The following is a 20,431-nucleotide window of genomic DNA, read 5'->3' as shown; positions in this document are numbered from 1 at the left end:
TGTATGTCTGAAAAACTCTTCATTTCACTTTTCTTTTAAAGATATTTTCACTTGATATAGAATTCTAGGTTGGCATTTTAAAGTACTTTAAAGATATTGCTACTCTTTTCTTGCTTACATTTTTTCTGATGAGCAATCTGCTGTCATACTTTCCTTTGTTTCTATGTACATAACTGTCTTTTTTTTCCTCCTATGGCTGCTCTGAAATGTTCTCTTTATCACTAGTTTTGAGCAATTTGATTATGAAGTGCCTTGCTGTGGTTTCTTTTCAGGTAGTTTTTTTGTTTGTCTTGTTTTTTTTTTTTTTGGTTTGTTTGTTTGTTTTTGCGGTACGCGGGCCTCTCACTGTTGTGGCCTCTCTCATTGCGGAGCACAGGCTCCAGACACACAGGCTCAGTGGCCATGGTTCACGGGCCCAGCCACTCCGCGGCATGTGGGATCTTCCCGGACCAGGGCACGAACCCGTGTCCCCTGCATCGGCAGGCGGACTCTCAACCACTGCGCCACCAGGGAAGCCCTGTCTTGTTTTTGTACTTGGGATTCTGTGAGCTTCTTGGATATGAAAGTTTTTTAGTTTTCAACATATTTGGTAAAATTTGGCCTTTGTTTCTTCTGTCTCTCATTTCTTTCAGGGACTCCAATAGCATGAATAGTAGGGTATTTAAGGTTGTCCCATAGCTCTCGGTTGTTTTTTTCCATTTTTAAAATTCTTTTTCTCTGTGTGTTTCATTTTGCATAGTTTCTAATGCTTCAAGTTAACTGATTTTTTCTTTTGCAGTCTAATCTTACATTAATCCTTTTCAGTGTATTTTTTTTATCTCAGACATTGTAATTTTCACTTGTAGAAACTAAATTCTTACCTATTTTATATCTTAGTTGTCTCTAACTTTTTGAACATATGGAATAAATTTATAATAATAACTTTTAATGCCCTTGTATGCTGTTTCTTACATCTGTGTCAGTTCTTGGTTTGATTGATAGCTTTTTCTCCTAATTATGTGTTTTACTTTTCTACATCTTTGCATGTCTGATAATCTTTAATTGGATACTAGATATTATGAATTTTACTTTGTGAGTGCTGGATATTTTTGCATTGCTGTAAGTATTCTTGAGCTTTATTTTGGGACCCAGTTAACTTAATTGGAGACTGTTTGGTCCTTTTGACTCCTGCTTTTAATATTTGTTAGGTGGGCTGAGAGCAACATTTAGTCTAGGACTTATTTCCCACTAATGAAACAAGACCTTTAATATTCTACCCAGTGCTTTCAGAATTATGAATTTTCCTAGTCTGACTTGTAGGACCAGGCACTATTACCAGGAATGCTGAATATCTCTTCCTTTAACCCTTTGGGATAGTTCTTTCCCTGACTCCAGGTAGTGTCTTGCTGAATACTCAACGGGAACTCTCTGCACTTCTCTGGGATCCTTTCACTGTGTAGCTCTCCCCTCTCTAGCTGCCTTGGACTCTTAGCTATGTCTCTCCCATTAAGGAGTCCTTCATGCTCTCCCTGGGTTCACCCTCCCTGCACTGTAGTCTCAAATCTTTCTTAAGGCAGTAAGTTGGGACAACTTTGTATATGCCAGGAATCTGACCTTGGCTGGAAATTTCTCTTTTCTCTTGTGAGGCTTCCATAGTATAGGTTTCACACGTGATATTAGTTGTAAATTAGTTTATGTTGTCTAATTCTGGGTTGACTTTGCAAGAGCACATGGTCACTGTTTTTATTCTTTTAATGCAGTTAAATGTAATTTCCTGATTATAGTTTCTTAGATTATCAGTAATTTATCACATTGAATGAGAAGAGTTTCCCTAGCTGTGTAGAGTTATGGCCTGATTCTAGAGTTTTAATTTTTTGTTTGTTTCTTTCTTTTTTAGAATGAGTATGGGAATATTAAGTAATGAAGAATAGCTGACATATTATTTTTCTCATTGCTACTGGATCTTTGGTCAGATATTATAACTGCCATAGGCCATCATGACATTGTAACATAGAATCTTTAAGTACTGATTTATGGTGGAGCACTGAGGGTTATTTATTTATTTATTTAATATACTAGAATCATGATCTATTTGTGCTGAATGCTTTGTTAAGGTCAATTAAAGTAACATTTGAATATTGGTGATGTTACTTGCAACAACTTACTTCTTGTTAATATGTACCTGTATTTCATATGCTCTTAATCTGTCCTGTTCAAACAGGAGTAGTCCAGTGGATGACTCTATCCACATCTTGAGTGTTGATGAGAAGAACAAGTTGGGAGCCAAGATTATCAAGGCAGAGATGATGGGAAATATGGTAAGACTTGTATGTTGTTCTTTTGGAGAATATTTGCTAAATATTTAACTTCTTACAAGTAATTTTGGAAGTTCCTTAGCTATGTGGATGTAGCACTCTTTGAAAATAACTGCTGCTTATTGATTCTTTGAAGAAATTCTTGAACACTTCTAAGAACAGTGCTGTCTACTTCTAAGTAAGTTATGTAATTTGTCAAATTTCTGAAATTTAAGATTCTAGGGAACTAAATGCTTTTTAATTTTCTTTTTAACTTGGATATTTGCTTTATTATTGTATTTATAACTTATTGAGCGTATTTGAGGGAGATAAAGATGTCACTGTCTTCTTTCCCTTTTTTAGTCATATTTTGTTAAGAATGTGTATTACTTTCTTAAATTCCCTTACTTAGGAACTTCAAAAATGAGCTAATAAAAAGGATGGTTAACTCATTTTTTCAAATCTTAAGGCAATATATTTGTGCCTGACAATGTGTTAAATGCTCTGTGTAGATTAGCTCACTTTATTCCCATAATAATGTTGTGATTTGAAACTTACTTAACTCACAATTGAATAGAAATCAGAATTATTTGGTAAGAGTGGCACCTATCTATTTATTATATTGTCACATTTATATTATACAAATACTGTTACATTGGACATGGCAGAATAACAAAGGCAGCTTTCCATGTCTTGACAAAATTGATTCCCTCGTGGTCATATGTATGTACGCATCTCAAATCCAAATATAAGTGATCTTAAGTAGTGTTCTGTTTTGGTGTACCATCCGTGTGACACTCTTTAGTAGAACAAAAAGTAGCCAAACATAATAACTTCTGTTTTTATTAGTTTATATCTGTAATAAAAGTCATATTTGCTGCAATCTGGTAACACTGAACTTAAGCTCAACCCAGAAATTAGTAAGCAAGACAGACCACCACCAACAACAGCAAGAAAATAACATATGAATTTTGAAAGCACAATGAAATTAGTTAAAATAGTGAAAGAGAGATCACCAAGTTAAGAGGTTAACATGTTAAAAGAAGTGTTCTGTGTTCATGGAACTACTGCAGTGGAGAATGCTGTCTTTGCTTGTCATATAATTCTGTTTATTTATTTCATTGTGATTTATTGCTTTATATGTCAGTTTTGTAATATAAATTTTTATAGATTTCCTAGGGTTAAAATGAAATACATTCAGAATTTTAATCTAAATTCCTTAACAATAAAGAAGGTAATATTTTAAATCTTGCGATGGCTTTCTTTTTACAAATAACTGAAATTCTGAGTATTGGAAGTTTATAATATCTAAGGAATTATAAAAATGCCATTCTTAAGGTTATGTATTTCTTTCATTTCCCTATCTTCCCTAAAATATATGTCCTTGTAATTATTTACCTTCAAAGCATAAACAATTTCTACAGGTATTTGAGAATTTTGTTACCCAGAAGAGTTCTTTAAAAAGTAACATACTAGGCTGTGAGTTGGTAACTAGATTTAGGTGAGAGCTACTTGGATGTTTGCTATGCTGTTTTCCCTGTTGTTAAGTGAATTTGAAATATTCTACAAATGAAGAAACTATGTTATTACACCTGTTTTTCTTGTCTTTCTATTTGAAGGAATTAGCTGAACAACTTAAAGCCCAACTTGACAAGGCAAATAAATTTGAAGACAGCATAACACAGATATCATCAAAAAAATCTGGGGTAGAGGTAAGTAATAAAAGTTTGTTTATAGGTAGCCAGTTACCTTATATAATACTTCTACTTGGCAGTGGTAATATTTTAATGTTAAATGTGTCTATATCTGTGTCGGTGTGCTTGTATGTTTTTATGCTTGTTTGCTTGTTTTTAAAATTTATTTGCGTATGTATTCTCTCATGTTCCACCATTGTATCCTGGTGGGAAAAAGCCTAGGCCTACAGCTAGGCCTAGGGCCAAGGAGACCTGGTTTTTTTCTGGGCTCTGCCATTTACTGACTGATCTTGCACAAGTCAAGGTCATTATCTCCTCCTCCAGAATGAGAGACTTGAATTTGGTATCCATTTCATGTAAAATATTTTGTTCTAGGATTCATTCACCTATCTGTTGGTCAGTAAAACAGATAAAAACACCTGTCTGCATGGAATTCTATTTGGGTACTAAGAGAGAGGTAATAAATTGTAAAAATAAAAAAAAAGTTATATATCTTAGGCAGGGTGGTAGGGATCTTGAGTGCCAGGTATGCTGTATGTTTATGTGTATGTGTATGTCTTGGGATGCACAGGCTAATTCTCATTGAAAAAGTGACATTGATACAAGGACTTGAAGGAAGTTAAACAGTGATCTTTGTGGATCTGAGTGAAGAGCACTGTGGACATAAGGAACAGAGAATTTAAAGTTCCAAAGACTGGACATGTGTCCAATGTGTAGGAAGAACAGCAAGGAGACCAGTGTTGTTGGAGTGGAATGAATGAAAGAGAGGAAAGTAGAAGATCCAGATTAGAGAGATTGTGGGAGGCCAGATCATGTTATGCTTAAAAGTCATAGTAAGGAAGTATTGAGTTGGCCAAGAAGTTTGCTTGGGTTTTCATACCATCTTATGGAAAAATCCTAATGAACTTTTTGACAAACCCAATAAGTTTTTATTCTGGGTGAGAGGTAAAGCTATTTAAGATTTTTGAGCAGAAAATGTATTTTGACAGGACCATCCTGGCTTCTTTGTTAAGAGTAGATTGGGGGAGAATAAGGTCAGACATAGGGTCTAGTTAAACTTTTGCCATGATACATACAAGAAACGATAGTGGACTTGACCAAGATAGTAGCTGAAGAGATGATTAGAAGTGATTAAAGTTTTTATATGCATAAATGTTTTCTGTGTATATTTTGAAGGAGAGCGGACAGGATTTTTATGATGGTTTAGATGGGAGGGGAATATGAATTAAAGAGAAGAGGAAAAGTAGACTCCAGAGATTTTTGCCTGAGCAGCTGGAAGACTAGAATGGCCATTATTTGAGATGTGGGAGAAAGAGTAGGTTTGGAGCAAAGATTGGAAGTTCTGTTTTGGGTGTACTGAGCTTGGATGTCTTTTAGATGTGAAACAAGTAGAGCTATCAAGTAGGCAGATGGATATAGTTGGGAGTTGAGAGAAACCTGAACTGGAAATAGAAATTGGGGCATTATTAACATATAAATGGTGTTTAAATTCACAATACTGCATGAAATTACCACAGGAGTAAATGGATAGAAAAAGGCAAAGGATTGGTTTGGTTGCATTACAGTGTTGAGAGGTTTATAGAGTGGTTTATAACTGATTTTAAAGGACTATTCTCAAAGATTAATTTATGTAATTTAATGGTAGTGTGAGAAGAGGTGAGAATCTATGAAATCAGGTTTCATAGAATTTTTTCAAGCTTCACTTATTAATGACTTAGATAATAGTACAGAGAATATGTCTATGAAATAGGCTGTTTTTACTAAGTTGTGCTAGTCATGTTTTTAAAAAGTGGATAATTTGGAGTTTCTTGTACAGATTAAGGAATTGAGAATGGGAAACTATAAGTAGGATTAAAAAGTAGAGACTAAAAGAGTATAGCTAAAACTACTTATACTGTGTACACTTTTGCCAGATTTATTTTTTCAAGTGTCTTTGTGGTCATAATACTTTTGTACTCTGAAACTTTTATGTGGTTTCTTAGTGCTAACTATATAAAGTACTAGATCTTCCTGCAGTATATCCTTCCAAAGTATAACCCATTTTCCAGCCTTACCTCCAAAGCTTTTTTATACGTAACCTACATGTTTCTTTGACATTTACATATGCTATTAATTATCTGTGCCGGATATCACCCTCTTGAGGCTATCCACTTTTCATTTTGTCTTTAGTCCATTTTGAAGTCTTTTTTCTCATCCTTTTGAACAGTTGTAACCTTTTTCTCTTTTGAAACTTAAAGCCTTTTAAAATATTCTCTGCGGAATTTGTCTTTTCAAATTATGTATATTTGTATTCTTGTTATACCTATCTCTTTTTTGATACTTGTCACTTTATATGAGAGGGTTCTAAAACTGTGGCTGAATTTCAGGGGATTCTTGAAATTGAAAGCAGTTCATCTGAAAAAATTGAAGCAGATCTTCTATTAAATAACATTTCTTCTGCTGTTCTAAGGATATTGTAGAGTACTGACAGACTATATCTCATCCCTTGAGCATATATCTCTATACCATTACTGATTTCTTTATGTTTTTCAGCTCCTCCTAGCTTTTGAGCATTGTATCTCATAACTCAGGGAAGTAGAACTCAAAGTTGTATTCAAAGTAGAATTTCTATTTGTGAGTCTCTTTTGGAAACTGTATAGCCCTTTGAAGCTTCAAATAGAAAGGTTTTTATTCTATGGATTCTTTTTTTTTAAACATTTTTTCCTAGTTTTATTGAGAAATAATTGACATACATCACTGCTTACAGTGTAGAGCATGATGATTTGATTTACATATGTTGTGAAATGATTATCACAACAGGTTTAGTTAACATCCATCATCTCATATAGATATAATAAAAAGAAAAGAAAAAATCATTGTGATGAGAACTCTTAGGATCTACTTTCTTAACAGTTTTCCCGTATATCATACAGCATGTTAACTATAGCATCATGCTGTGCATTACATGTCTAGTACTTACTTGTCTTGTAACTGGAAGTTTGTACATTTTGACCACCTTCCTCCAATTCCCCCACCCCTAGGATGTGCACAGTTTAACTGTGAAAAAGCACCTATTAAATTCATACAAACGAATGGAGTGATAATTATAGGAATTTCAGGTATCAGCAGTGTTTTTCTTTTGGGGATGGTGGTGTGTGGATGTAACGTGGGAGAGACAGCTATACAGGGTGGCCAGGGAAGGGGATCTTTCTGCAATTTCTGAAACTATACCTGTAGGTTGTCACTTTTTATTTATTTATTTGGTTACAAGTATTATTTATTTATTTATTTATTTATTTGGAGTATAGTTGATTTACAGTGTTGTGTTAGTTTCAGGTATACAGCAGTGTGAATCAGTTATACATATACATATAACCACTCTTTTTTTTTAGATTCTTTTCCCATATAGGCCATTACAGAATACTGAGTAGAGTTCCCTGTGCTATACAGCAGGTTCTTATTTCCTAAGGATTCTTTGACCAGAAAAGAAAATTTCATTCTTCTCTGCAGAGATAGGGCACTTGCACATTTAGTTAAAGCTTTACTAGGCATATATGTAAAAAAAAACCTTTGCCAACAATTCTGAAAGAATTCTCTTTCAGAGAATTCAAAGAATGCCATTAAAGTCATTTATTCTATCAGGGTCAATGCCTTGGTTTATCTACCTTTCAAAGTAGTTTGTTAAAAAATAAAAGTACAAAGTTGTTTACTACAACAAAGAAATGTGCTGATATTTTAGAGGAAAATCCTGAAATACTTCTGATAGAAATTTTGCCTTTTCAGAGAAAAGAAAATCCCACTCATAGAACATTGAACATTGTTCTTTCGTTACTTAGCTTATTTGTTAGAAATGTTAGATTGTACGAATAGGGTAAATCTCCTGAATCAGTGATCTATGAACATCTTTTTGGCTTTAGTGAAAATCCATCAGCACTTCTAATTGTTGGTTTGCTTATTTCTCTTACCCTTTAGAAGTTGAACTTTTTAGTGATTAGGACAAGGGCTATTTCAGTTTATATATATAGTGTCTATGGTAATGCTTGGCATATTGTAAGCAATCAGAAAATAATTGAAATATTTGTTTTATGAATGTCCTTGATTTATTTTGTTCCCCATAGTTTTCTTTCTTTTTCTTTTTCATATTATTTTCCATTATGGTTTATTATAGGATATTGAATATAGGTCCCTGTGCTGTACAGTAGGACCTTGTTGTTTATCCATTCTATATATAATAGTTTGGATCTGCTAATCCCAAATTCCCCATCTATCCCTCCCCAATACCCCCTCCCCCCTTGCAATGACAAATCTGTTCTCCATGTCTATGAGTCTCTTTCTGTTTCATAAATAAGTTCATTTGTGTCATATTTTAGATTCCACATATAAGTGATATCATATGGTGTTTGTCATTCTCATTTTGACTTGCTTCACTTAGTATGATAATTTCTGGGTGTATCCATGTTGCTGCAAATGGCTTTATTTCATTCTTTTATGGCTAAGTAGTATTCTACTGTTTAAATATACTACATCTTCTTTATCCATTCATCTGTCAATGGACAGTTAGGTTGCTTCCGTGTCTTCGCTATTGTAAATAGTGCTGCTATGAACATAGGGGTGCATGTATCATTTCAAATTACAGTTTTGTCCAGATACATGCTGAGGACTGGGATTGCTGGATCATATGGCAACTCTATTTTCAGTTTTGTGAGGAACCTCCATACTGTTTTCTGTAGTGGCTGCACCAATTTACATTCTCATTAACAGTGTAGGAGGGTTCCCATTTCTCCACACCCTGTCCAGCATTTTTTATTTGTAGATTTTTCAATGTTGACCATTCTGAGTGGTGTGAGGTAGTACTTCATTGTACTCTTGATTTGCATTTCTGTAATAATTAGCAACATTGAGTATCTTTTCCTGTGCCTATTGGCCATCTGTATGTCTTTTTTTTTTTCTTATTTCTGAGATACACATTTTAAAGTAATAACTAGAATTATGACTTATAACATTATACCAGAGCATATAAGATTTTTAGAAATTTCATGTAATGTCTGGAACATTTATGTTAACATATTTCCATACAAATAACCCAAAGAAAGTTTAGTATTAGTTGTTTTTCTTGTTTGTTTTTTTATACTGCAGTTTCTTATTAGTGATCAGTTTTATACACATCAGTGTATACATGTCAATCCCAATCACCCAATTCAGCACAACACCATCCCCACCCCACCACGGTTTTCCCCCCTTGGTGTCCATACATTTGTTCTCTACATCTGTGTCTCAACTTCGGCCCTGCAAACCGGTTCCTCTGTACCATTTTTCTAGGTTCCACATACATGCGTTAATATATGATATTTGTTTTTCTCTTTCTGACTTACTTCACTCTGTGTAACAGTCTCTAGATCCATCCACGTCTCAACAAATGACTCAATTTTGTTCCTTTTTATGGCTGAGTAATATTCCATAGTATATATGTACCACAACTTCTTTATCCATTCGTCTGTCGTTGGGCATTTAGGTTGCTTCCATGACCTGGCTATTGTAAATAGTGATGCAATGAACATTGGGGTGCATGTGTCTTTTTGAATTATGCTTTTATCTGGGTATATGTCCAGTAGTGGGATTGCTAGATCATACGGTAATTCTATTTATAGTTTTTTAAGGAACCTCCATACTGTTCTCCATAGTGGCTGTATCCATTTACATTCCCACCAACAGTGCAAGAGGGTTCCCTTTCCTCCACACCCTCTCCAGCATCTGTTGTTTGTAGATTTTCTGATGATGCCCATTCTAACTGGTGTGAGGTGATACCTCATTGTAGTTTTGATTGGCATTTCTCTAATAATTAGTGATGTTGAGCAGCTTTTCATGTGCTTTTTGGCCATCTGTATCTCTTCTTTGGAGAAATGTCTATTTAGGTCTTCTGCCCATTTTTGAATTGGGTTGTTTGTTTCTTTAATATTGAGTTGCATGAGCTGTTTATACATTTTGGAGATTAATCCTTTGTCCGTTGCTTCATTTGCAAATATTTTCCCCCCTTCTGAGGGTTGTATTTTCGTATTGTTTATGGTTTCCTTTGCTATGCAAAAGCTTTGAAATTTCATTAGGTCCCATTTGTTTATTTTTGTTTCTATTTCCATTGCTCTAGGAGTTGGATCAAAAAAGATCTTGCTGTGATTTATGTCAAAGAGTATTCTTCCTATGTTTTCCTCTAAGAGTTTTATAGTGTCTGGTCTTACATTTAGGTCTCGAATCCATTTTGAGTTTATTTTTGTGTATGGTGTTAGGGAGTGTTCTAATTTCATTCTTTTACATGTAACTGTCTAGTTTTCCCAACACCACTTATTGAAGAGACTGTCTTTTCTCCATTGTATATCCTTGCCTCCTTTGTTGTAGATTAGTTGACCATAGGTGTGTGGGTTTATCTCTGGGCTTTCTATCTTGTTCCATTGATCTATGTTTCTGTTTTTGTGCCACTACCATATTGTCTTGATTACTGTAGGTTTGTAGTATAATCTGAAGTCAGGGAGTCTGATTCCTCCAGCTCCGTTTTTTTCCCTTAAGACGGTATTAGCTATTCGATGTCTCTTGTGTCTCCATACAAATTTTAAGATGATTTGTTCTAGTTCCGTAAAAAATGCCATTGGTAATTTGATAAGGATTGCATTGAATCTGTAGATTGCTTTGGATAGTAGAGTCATTTTCACAATATTGATTCTTCCAATCCAAGAACATGGTATAGCTCTCCATCTGTTGGTATCATCTTTTATTTCTTTCATCAGTGTCTTATAGTTTTCTGCATACAGGGCTTTTGTCTCCCTAGGTAGGGTTATTCCTAGGTATTTTATTCTTTTTCTTGCAGTGGTAAATGGGAGTATTTCCATAATTTCTCTTTCAGATTTTTCATCATTAGTGTATAGGAATGCAAGAGATTTCTGTGCATTAATTTTGTATCCTGCAACGTTACCGAATTCATTGATTAGCTCTAGTAGTTTTCTGGTGGCATTTTTAGGATTCTCTATGTATAGTATCATGTCATCTGCAGACAGTGACAGTTTTACTTCTTCTCTTCCAATTTGTATTCCTTTTATTTCTTTTTCTTGTCTGATTGCCCTGCCTAGGACTTCCAAGACTATGTTGAATAATAGTGGTGAGAGTGGACATCCTTGTCTCATTCCTGATCTTAGAGGAAATGCTTTCAGTTTTTCTCCATTGAGAATGATGTTTGCTGTGAGTTTGTCGTATATGGCCTTTATTATGTTGAGGTAGGTTCCCTCTATGCCCACTTTCTGGAGAGTGTTTGTCATAAATCGGTGCTGAATTTTGTCAAGAGCTTTTTCTGCATCTATTGAGATGATCATATGGTTTTTATTCTTCAGTTTGGTAGTATGGTGCATCACATTGATTGATTTGCACATGTGGAAGAATCCTTGCATTCCTGGGATAAATCCCACTTGTTCGTGGTGTATGATCCTTTTAATGTGTTGTTGGATTCTGATTGCTAGTATTTTGTTGAGCATTTTTGCATCTATATTCATCAGTGATATTGGTCTGTAATTTTCTTTTTTTTGTAAAATCTTTGTCTGGTTTTGGTATCAGGGTGATGGTGGCCTCGTAGAATGAGATTGGGAGTGTTCCTTCCTCTGCAATTTTTTGGAAGAGTTTAAGAAGGATAGGTGTTAGCTCTTCTCTAACTGTTTGGTAGAATTCACCTGTGAAGCCATCTGGTCCTGGACTTTTGTTTGTTGGAAGACTTTTAATCACAGTTTCAATTTCATTACTTGTGATAGGTCTGTTCATATTTTCTGTTTCTTCCTGGTTCAGTCTTGGAAGGTTATACCTTTCTAAGAATTCGTCCATTTCTTCCAGGTTGTCCATTTTATTGGCAGAGAGTTGCTTGTAGTAGTCTCTTATGATGCTTTCTATTTCGGCGGTGTCTGTTGTAACTTCTCCTTTTTCATTTCTAATTTTATTGATTTGAGTCCTCTCCCTCTTGATGAGTCTGGCTAAAGGTTTATCAATTTTGTTTATCTTCTCAAGGAACCAGCTTTTAGTTTTATTGATCTTTGCTAGTGTTTTCTTTGTTTCTATTTCATTTATTTTTGCTCTGATCTTTATGATTTCTTTCCTTCTGGTATCCTTGGGTTTTTTGTTTGTTCTTCTTTCTCTAGTTCCTTTAGGTGTAAGGTTAGATTGTTTACTTGAGATTTTTCTTGTTTCTTGAGGTAGGCTTGTATAGCTATAAACTTCCCTCTTAGAACTGCTTTTGCTGCATCCCATAGGTGTTGGATCGTCATGTTTTCTTTGTCAGTTTTCTCTAGGTGTTTTTTGATTTCCTCTTTGATTTCTTCAGTGATCTCTTGGTTATTTTAGTAACGTATTGTTTAGCCCCCATGTGTTTGTGTTTTTTATGTTTTCTTCCCTGTAATTCATTTCTAATCTCATAGCATTGTGGTAAGAAAACATGCTTGATATGATTTCAATTTTCTTAAATTTACTGAGGCTTGATTTGTGACCCAAGTTGTGATCTATCCTGGAGAATGTTCCATGCGCACTTGAGAAGAAAGTGTAATCTGCTGTTTTTGGATGGAATGTCCTATAAATATCAATTAAATCTGTCTGGTCTATTGTGTCTTTTAAAGCTTATGTTTCCTTATTTATTTTCATTTTGGATGATCTGTCCATTGCTGTAAGTGAGGTGTTAAAGTCCCCGACTATTATTGTGTTACTGTTGATTTCCTCTTTTATAGCTGTTAGCAGTTGCCTTATGTATTGAGGTGCTCCTATGTTGGGTACATATGTATTTATAATTGTTATATCTTCTTCTTGGATCGATCCCTTGATCATTATGCAGTGTCCTTCCTTGTCTCTTGTAACATTCTTTATTTTAAAGTCTATTTTTTTTGATAGGAGTATAGCTACTCCAGCTTTCTTTTGATTTCCATTTGCATGGAATATCTTTTTCCATCCCTTCACTTTCAGTCTTTACGTGTCCCTATTTCTGAAGTGGGTCTCTTGTAGACAGCATGTATATGGGTGTTGTTTTTGTATCCATTCAGCAAGCCTGTGTCTTTTGGTTGGAGCATTTAATCCATTCACGTTTAAGGTAATTATCAATATGTATGTTCCTATGACCATTTTCTTAATTGTTTTGGGTTTTTTTGGTAGGTCCCTTTCTTCTGTTGTGTTTCCCACTTAGAGAAGTTCCTTCAGCATTTGTTGTAGAGCTGGTTTGGTGGTGCAGAATTCTCTTAGCTTTTGCTTGTCTGTAAAGCTTTTGATTTCTCCATCGAATCTAAATGAGATCCTTGCCAGGTAGAGTAATCTTGGTTGTAGGTTCTTCCCTTTCGTCACTTTAAGTATATCATGCCACTCCCTTCTGGCTTGTGGAGTTTCTGCTGAGAAATGAGCTGTTAACCTTATGGGAGTTCCCTTGTATGTTATTTGTCATTTTTCCCTTGACGCTTTCAATAATTTTTCTTTGTCTTTAATTTTTGCCAGTTTGATTATTGTGTGTCTTGGCATGTTTCTCCTTGGGTTTATCCTGTATGGGACTCACAGTGCTTCCTGGACTTGGGTGGCTATTTCCTTTCCCATGTTAGGGAAGTTTTCAACTATAATCGCTTCAGATATTTTCTCTGGTCCTTTCTCTCTCTCTTCTCCTTCTGGGACCCCTATAATGTGAATGTTGTTGTGTTTAATGTAGTCCCAGAGGTCTCTTAGGCTGTCTTCATTTCTTTTCATTCTTTTTTCTTTAGTCTGTTCCATAGCAGTGAATTCCACCATTCTGTCTTCCAGGTCACTTATCCATTCTTCTGCGTCAGTTATTCTGCTATTGATTCCTTCTAGTGTAGTTTTCATTTCAGTTATTGTATTGTTCATCTCTGTTTGTTCTTTAATTTTTTCTAGGTCTTTGTTAAACATTTCTTGCATCTTCTCGATCTTTGCCTCCATTGTTTTTCCGAGGTCCTGGATTATCTTCACTATCATTATTCTGAATTCTTTTTCTTGCCTATCTCCACTTCATTTAGTTGTTTTTCTGGGGTTTTATCTTGTTCCTTCATGTGGTATATGGCCCTTTGCCTTTTCATCTTGTCTATCTTTCTGTGAATGTGGTTTTTGTTCCACAGGCTGCAGGATTGTAGTTCTTCTTGCTTCTGCTGTCTGCCCTCTGGTGGATGAGGCTATCTACGAGGCTTGATGAGGTGTATGTTTTCTTTGGAGAAATTTCTATTTAGGTCTTCTGTCCACTTTTTGATTGGGTTGTTTGTTTTTTTTTGTTATTGAGTTGTATGAGCTATTTGTGTATTTTGGAAATGAAGTCCTCGTCTGTTGCATCGTTTGCAAATACTTTCTCCCATTCCGTAGGTTATCTTTTCATTTTGTTTATGGTTTCCTTTGCTGTGCAAAAGCTTGTAAGTATGATTAGGTCCCATTTGTTTATTTTTGCTTTTATTTCTATTGCCTTGGGTGACCTAAGAAAACATTGGTATGATATATGTCAGAGAATGTTTTGCCTATGTTTTCTTCTAGGAGTTTTATGCTGTCATGTCATATATTTAAGTCTTTGAGCCATTTTGAGTTTATTTTTGTATATGGTGTGAAGGTTGTTGATTTACATGCAGCCGTCCAGCTTTCCCAATGCCACTTGTTGAAGAGACTGTCTTTTCTCCACTGTATATTCTTGCCTCCATTGTTGAATATTAATTGGCCGTAGATGTATGGGTTTATTTCTGGGCTGTCTATTCTGGTCCATTGATCCATATGTCTGTTTTTGTTCCCAAAACAATGTGGTTTTGATTACTGTAGGTTTGTAGTATTTTCTGAAGTCTGGGAGGGTTATGCGTCTTGTTTTGTTCTTTCTCCTCAAGAATACTTTGACAGTTCTGGGGCTTTTATGGTTCCATATTAATTTTAGGATTATTTGTTCTCGTTCTCTGAAAACTTTCATGGGTAATTTGATAGGGATCACATTAAATATGTAGATTGCTTTGGGTAGTGTGGCCATTTTACTAGTATTAATTCTTCCAATCCAAGAGTATGGGATATCTTTCCACTTCTTTGAATCAACTTCAATTTCCTTTAGTAATTTTTTAAAGTTCTTAGCATATAAATCTTTTCACATCCTTGATCAGGTTTATTACTAAGTCTTTTTTTTTGTTTTGTATTGATGTGATTTTAAGAGGAATTTTTTTTTTACTTTCCCTTTATTTTATTGTTAGTGTAATGAAATACAACAGATTTCTGCATATTAATTTTGTATCCTGCTACCTAGTTGAATTCATTTATCAGTTCTAGCAGTTTTTGTGTGAAGTCTTTTGAGTTTTCTGTATGCAGTACCATCTTCATATAATGACAGTTTTATCTCTTCCCTTCCAATTTAGATGCCTTTCATTTCTTTTTCTTGTCTGATAGCTGTGGCTAGGACTTCCAATACTGTGTTGTATAGAAGCGGTGAGAGTTGGCATCCTTGTCTTGTTCCAAATTTTAGTGGCAGCGCTTTCAGCTTTTCACCTTTGAGTGTTATCGGCGGTGAGTTTTTCATAAATAGCTTTTATTATGTTGAGTTATGTTCCCTCTATACCCACTTTGATAAGAGTTTTTGTCATGAATGGATATTGAATTTTATCAGATGCTTCTTTTGCATCTATTAAGATGTGGTTTTTGTCTTTTTTTGTGTGGTGGTGTGTCACATTGATTGATTTGTGTATGTTGAACCATTCTTGTTACCCTGGGGTGAATCCAGCTTGGTTGTGGTGTATGATCTTTTTTATGTGATGTTGGATTTGGTTTGCTAGTATTTTGTTGAGAATTTTTGCATCTGTATTCATCAAAGATATCGGCCTGTAATTTTCTTTTTTGGTAGTATCTTTGTCTGGTTTTGGTTATTAGGGTGATCGTTGCTTCATAGAATGACTTTGGGAGTGTTTCTTCCCTTCAGTCTTTTGGAAGAATTTGAGAAAAATCAGTATATAAATTCTTATTTGTATACCTGGTAGAATTCCATCAGTCTGTTCAAATTATCTATTTCTTCTTGATTCAGTTTTGTTGGGCCCCTTGTTTCTAGAAACTTGTCCATTTCTTCTAGGTTGTCCAATTTGTTGGCATATAATTGTTCATAGTATTTCCTTATTTTTTTTGTATTTCTGCAATATCAGTTGTTATTTCTCCTCTTTTATTTATTTTTTTGCTTTTTTGTGTCCTCTCTCTTTTCTTAAAGATCATGGCCAGAGATTTGTTGATTTTGTATATCCTTTCAAAGAACCAGCTCTTGGTTTTATTGATTTTTTTTCTACTTTCTAAAAAATCTCTTTTTTTAATTTCCTCTCTGACCTTTATTATTTCCTTCTTTCTGCTGACTTTAGGTATTGTTCTTTGTCTAATTCTTCTATGTGATAAGTTAGGCTGTTTATTTGAGATTTTTCTTGTTTTTTGAGGAAGGCCTTTATTGCTGTGAACGTCTCTCTAAGAAATGCTTTTGCTGCATCCCACTGATTTTCTATGGTTGTGTTTTTATTGTCATTTATCTCAAGGTGTTTTTTAATTTCCTCTTGATTTCGTCATTGACCCATTGGTTTTTAAGTAGTATGTTGTTTAGTCTCCATGTAATTCTTTTTTTCCCATTTCTCATTGTGTGTTTGATTTCTAGTTTCATGCCATTGTGGTCAGAAAAGGTGCTTGAAATAATTTCTGTCCTCTTAAATTTGTAGAGGCTTATTTTGTGACCTAGTTGATGGTCAATTCTAGAAAATGGTCCTTGCACACTTGAATTATTTTGGTTTTTTGGATATAACGTCCTGAAAATATAAATTAGGTTTAGCTGTTCTGTTGTATCATTTAGTATCTCTGTTGCCTTATTGAATTTCTATGTGGAAGATCTGTCCAGTGATTTGAGTTGTGTATTAAATTCTAATGCTATTTTTGTATTCCTGTCTGTTTCTCCCTTTATGTCTGTTAGTATTTATGTCTTTGGGTGCTCTTGTATTGGGTGCATATATATTAACGAGTGTAATGTCCTCTTCTTGTACTGATCCTTTTATCATTATGTAGTGTCCTACTTTATGTCTCTTTATGGCCATTGTTTTAAAGTTGATTTTGTCTGATAAGAATATTGCTACCTCCACTTTCCTGCCATTATGTTTGCATGAAATATCTGTCTCCATCCCATCACATTCAGTCTATGTGTGTCCTTTGCCCTAAAGTTGGTTTCTTTTTACAGTAACCTGCATTTCTATTGACAGCTTTTCTTAATTCCTTCAGTATTTTTATTACCTCCTTTTTGAACTCAGAGTCTATTATATTTAAGTGGTATGTTCCATTGTTTGTTCTTTCAGGGGAATTCTCTTATCTTTTAATTGGGATTGGTTCTCCTGCTTCTTCATTTTACTTATATTTCTCTTACTCTATGAGTTTAGGAAAAACAGTTATGTAGTGTGGTCTTCGAGGACTATTTTTATGTGGTAGCATTCCTCTGTAGGCTGTGTGAGTTTAATATTTTTGGTGCAAGGTCTGTTATTAGTATGGATGCTTGTCACTTATTTCCTCAGTGTGTGCTGGCCATTAGCCCCTTGTTAGGGGGTGTGGCTGCTGTTGTGGTGATCAGAGAGAGCCTGCAGTAGATATTTTCGGGGCCTCCTCTTTTCTCTGTGGTTGTCACAGCCCTGTCAGGAGCAGGGTCTTTGCTCTCCAGATGTTGGAGTAGAAGCCCCCAGGTCCATTTCTCAACTGCACTGTGAGGTAGGGGGGACTGGAACATTCCTTCTGGGAAAGTAGCCACTGAGTATTCCTTCGTCAGAGCTGTCCACTCAGGAGTGGGCTCTGTGGTGTCACCTGTCACCCATTGTGCAGGCTCACAAAGCACACTGTTGTTGGCACTGCCCTTGTCCCTGCCTCAGCTGTAGGAATGCATGCAATCAGCCCTGGTGTCCCTCAGGTGCTGTGTTCACAAAGCCAACAGTGCAGATCCATAGGCACAGATCTACTGAAGTCAGGTACTAGAACTGCAGTAGCGGTGCACCTGGACCTGCTGTGGGAGCTATGGAAGCAGCCCAGACCCCAGTCCTGCCTCCTTGTGCATTCACCTGTAAAACCCACGGCTGCTAACACCAGACATGCACACCCATAGTCCACTCGGATGTCTGGCAGGCACTGAGTTCGCAGAGGGCCTGGTGGCTACATTGTAAATCTGCAGATCACACAGCAGTGAGGAGAGGGCTCAGATTTCAACCCTGTTTCCTAAATCGTGTGGCCCCTGGGTATCGGCTCTGATTTCAGCCCTGCCTCTGCATGTAGGCAACTTGCTGGAACTTGTGCATTCTCAGAGCTTCTAGAGGAGGTGCCAGGCCTGCTTTGAGTATGCCAAGAAAGAGGCTTCTATGGTGGGCCCTGCCCCTCTCTTCACAAATCCATTAACAGTGGCACTTCACTTCTATAGTGGGCCCAGGCTTCTTCCACATATAACCCCCCAGTTGAAGCCCATACCACTCTTCAGTCCCTTTAGGCTGTCTTTGCTCAGCTACCCCTAGTCCTCTCCCCTGGTGTGTCCTTTGAAGCCCGAGTTTTAGCACCCTGTCCCTATGTGCACTAGCAAAGGCATGTCTCAGGCTGGGCAATGCAGTGAGGTGGCATGGACCATCTGTGCTGGTTCATCTCTCTCTGTCTGCCTTCCACAGACCAGCTGCTTCACTCTCCTCTGAGCCTCTGAAGCTCCCTTTCTGTCCTGGCTGATCACCCTACCTGTGAGGGGGCTTTCCAGGGTGCAGAAACCTTTCCTGTTTCATAGCTCCCTCCTGGGGCACAGGTCCCGTCCAGATTCCTTTTCTTATTTCTTTCATCCTATTCAGTTATGTGATAATCTTTCTTGCAATTTTGGATGTCTGGGATCTTCTGCCAGCTTTCAGCAGGTACACTGCATGAATTGTTCCACATGTGGATGTAGTTTTGATGTATTAGTGAGAGTAGATGAGCTCCATGTCCTTTATTCCCCCATCTTGATTGGAGCCCTCCCCATAGTTTTCTATTGTAAATCTTAAAAATGGCCCATGAACTTTGAAATCCTCTAGACTGGCCTTTCCAGTACTGTAGATTCCTTATTTAAACAACTCAGCTATATAGTATTTCCATCTAACTTGTGCATGGACTATGAGTGATGAGAGCCATTGAGTTTTGGAAGATTGCAGTTCTATATCAGGACAAATCTAGTCCTAATTCTTTAATGTATTAGATCCTGATCTGCCCTTCTATAATTTCTACCTTGTTAATAATCCTTCAATGGAGTTACATCATGGGTCATTAAACCTAATGGAATTCAGCCCTATACTTTTTTTCTTTTTAATAGTACAGGAAATTCAGCTCATTTGCAGTAAACAATTAAATAGCCGCTCTATAATGATGCAATATCTTTTAAGTTTTGTTTGCATTGCTGGCAAAGAAGGGAAGTACATTATTATACTCCCTTGAGTGGGGAGGGTTGAGTGGGGCACTTGAGTGGGGAGGGTTACATAGTCATTCTCTGGAAAGAAATTGAGGAATTAACTGAGGGCCTTAAAAGGCCATAGAAAAACATTAACTAATAGTTAATTAGTTAATGGCATTTTGTACATAAAGCTAGGTACTTGACTGGTGATTTAAAGTATTTCAAATAGCATTTTCACTATTATTGATTATTGACTTTTAACACTGTCAATCTGATTCTTATTGTGAGTTTACTATTACATAATGCGGTAATTTTCAGACTATGTGTATACCAGACTGTTTTTTTTTCTTTTAATTTTTATTGGAGTATAGTTGATTTACAATGTTGTGTTAGTTTCAGGTGTACAGCAAAGTGATTCAGTTATACATACACATATCCACTTTTTTTTTTTTAGATTCCTTTCCTCTATTGGCCATTACACAGTATTGAATAGACTTCCCTGTGCTATACAGCAGGTTCTTATGAGTTATCTATCTTATATATAATACTGTGTATATGTTAATTCCAACCTGCTAATTTATTCCTCCCTCCCCACCTTTCCCCTTCAGTAATCATAGGTTTCTTTTCTACATACGTGATTCTACTTATGTTTTGTAAATAAGTTCATTTGTAACTTTTTTTTTTTTTTTTAGATTTCACAAATAAGTGATATCGTATGGTTCTGTCTGACTTCACTCAGTGTGACAATCTCTAGGTCCATCCATTTTGCTGTAAATGGCATTATTTTGTTCTTTTTTATTGCTGAGTAGTACTCCATTGTATATATGTACCACATGTTCTTTATCCATTCCTCTGTTGATGGACATTTAGGTTGCTTCCATGTCTTGGCAACTGTAAATACTGCTTCAGTGAACATTGGGGTGCATGTATCTTTTTGAATTATGGTTTTCATTGGGTATATGCCCAGGAGTGGGATTGCTGGGTCATATGGTAGTTCTATTTTTAGTTTTATAAGGAACCTCCATACTGTTCTCCATAGTGGCTGCACCAGTTTACATTCTCACCAACAGTGTAGG

General features: G+C 35.9%; 1 protein-coding gene across 1 annotated transcript in view; it reads left to right on the top strand.

Moving 5' to 3' along the window:
• The window catches only part of CWF19L2 (CWF19 like cell cycle control factor 2), a 194,905-nt gene that overhangs the window by 75,573 nt on the left and 98,901 nt on the right, over positions 1-20,431 (top strand). Inside the window, exons 9-10 of the mRNA XM_060018021.1 lie at positions 2,201-2,297; positions 3,893-3,985. Coding sequence (XP_059874004.1) covers positions 2,201-2,297; positions 3,893-3,985 — 190 coding nt within the window. The remainder of the gene's footprint in view (positions 1-2,200; positions 2,298-3,892; positions 3,986-20,431) is intronic.

This window comes from Delphinus delphis, chromosome 8 (genome assembly GCF_949987515.2).
Source record: "Delphinus delphis chromosome 8, mDelDel1.2, whole genome shotgun sequence".
Taxonomy (NCBI): domain Eukaryota; kingdom Metazoa; phylum Chordata; class Mammalia; order Artiodactyla; family Delphinidae; genus Delphinus; species Delphinus delphis.
The sequence above is the reverse complement of the archived record's forward strand: the minus strand, read 5'-3'. Positions and strand labels throughout refer to the sequence as shown.